General features: G+C 43.7%; 1 protein-coding gene across 1 annotated transcript; it reads right to left on the bottom strand.

Moving 5' to 3' along the window:
• Positions 1–9: 9 nt before the first annotated feature.
• Positions 10–1,435, bottom strand: LOC106943637 (stonustoxin subunit alpha-like). Its single transcript, XM_015026951.1, has 3 exons — positions 1,192–1,435; positions 760–806; positions 10–615 (listed from the first exon to the last, which is right to left on the bottom strand). Exons 1-3 carry the CDS (start codon positions 1,398–1,400, stop codon positions 74–76), a joined length of 798 nt encoding a protein of 265 aa, XP_014882437.1. The 5' UTR covers positions 1,401–1,435; the 3' UTR covers positions 10–73.
• Between the last annotated feature and the right edge of the window lie 476 nt (positions 1,436–1,911).

Here is a 1,911-nt window from a genome sequence, read left to right as displayed (position 1 = left end):
AGATGAACTGTCTGTTCAACAGTGAGAGAGTTTCTCTGACAGAAAGAAAATCTTTAGACTCTTTAGACTCAAATCAGCAAAGAAACACTGAAGAACCAGAACTGGGCCACCAGACACCAAATCCAGGAATCAGAGGTTCAGTGAATGTGGTGTTGAAGGTGTGGAGGTGGATCAGTGAGTCAGAGGAGACTCTGTAGAAGGACAGAATGCCAGCAGGACAGTCCACATACACTGATACTCTGTTAGAGACGGAGGAGGAGGAGGAGGAGGAGAGACGAGTTTCTCTGTTATTGTGTCTGACAGAGTAACCTTCATCATCAGAGCAGCTCAGTCTCCAGGAATGATCATTCACTCCAAACACACAGTCTCTATTATTTCCGTTCCTCCTGATTCTTCTGTAACTCACTGATATATAAACTCTTCCTCTCCACTCGACCTCCCAGTAACAGCGACCAGTCAGACCAGTTCTACACAGCAGCTGATTCCAGTAATCAAATCTGTCTGGATGATCAGGATATGACTGAAGCTCCTTCACATATGTCACCTTCCTGTTGTCTTCAGACAGTTTGAGTTTTCTGCTCACTGTGTTTGTGTCGATGATGAGTTGACAGGAATCTGATGGAGAGAACAAACACAATCCAGCTGCAGTTATTGATCATTTATTGATATTTGATGATCCTGAATGAGTGATGTGACAGTTTGAAGATGGTTGAATGTGAGCTGCTTTGTTGTCATGAATCAGATGAAAAACACACTTACATTTCCATGGACCTGGTGTCAAGAATGGGCCTCCAGCAGGCTCCACCCTGAAAGGAGGACGGGGGTCAGACCATCAGTCTCTTTCAACAGCAAACATGGACATTACATGTCTCTCAGACACACATTGTCCTCCACTGAGACAGGAACAGTCCAACATCTGGATTGCAAACTGCAGTGGATGTAGGAAGGACAGTTGGTGCTGCTGCAGCACAACTCATTTCTCCAAACACAGGAAAAGCTCCAACAGAGAGGAGAAAGGAAATCCCTCAGTAACAACCTGAAGAAACTCACTGAAGCCTAAAAGGACATCAGGAAACTAAGGAAACATTTCTGGAAGCTCAACCTGATTTAATAATCAGACTGACTAAAGACGTTTCTCCCTCTTCCTCCTCTATCAGACCTTCTCTGCTCCTGCAGCAGGTTCCTCCATACCTGAGAGCTTCCAGTCTCCAGTCTGGATCCTTCAGTCCAGCCGACAGCAGCTTCACTCCTGAGTCTCCTGGATGATTGTAGCTCAGGTCCAACTCTTTCAGATGGGAGGGGTTAAAGGTCAGAGCTGAGGCCAGAGAAGCACAGCCTTCCTCTGAGACCAAACAGCCTGATAAGCTGCAGACACACAATTCATCACATGATGAGAACATTGAGGTAGAGCCCAAGGTCTGAACTGGACATTTGAGGAAAAACGTCAAGAAACTGGAGCTTAAACTGTCAACACTTTGAAATATTAATAAAACTGTATTTCCTTTTGTAGATAATAAAAATCAACATTTCCCCATCGATGGTTGAGAAAGTCTGACAACTGCTGGTTGGAAAGATCTGCAATAATCTCCTTTGTTCTGTCAATAATCCAGAGTTACACTATCAGTGTACGCCTGACCTCCACTTTTCTTAATAACTTTCTTTATGATTCTTTCAGCCTGGAGGAAATGAAAATTATCCATTGTTATGTGTTGAGATTTAGCAGGTTAACCATGTCACAGTCAGACATCAATTATTATATCAAATAATAATTACATCATCTTTGAAAGCAGGTAAAGGACAGAAATCTGGTTTCACCAGGATTGGTCACATTTTACCTGAGAGTCTCCAGGTTGCAGTTTGGACTCTCCAGTCCAGCAGAGAGAAGCTTCACTCCTGAATCCTGCAGGTCGT

This window comes from Poecilia latipinna, unplaced genomic scaffold (genome assembly GCF_001443285.1).
Source record: "Poecilia latipinna isolate Pla-1442-1.1 unplaced genomic scaffold, P_latipinna-1.0 Scaffold5593, whole genome shotgun sequence".
Taxonomy (NCBI): Eukaryota; Metazoa; Chordata; class Actinopteri; order Cyprinodontiformes; family Poeciliidae; genus Poecilia; species Poecilia latipinna.
Note: the sequence above shows the minus strand (reverse complement) of the source record. Positions and strands in the feature narration are given on the sequence as shown.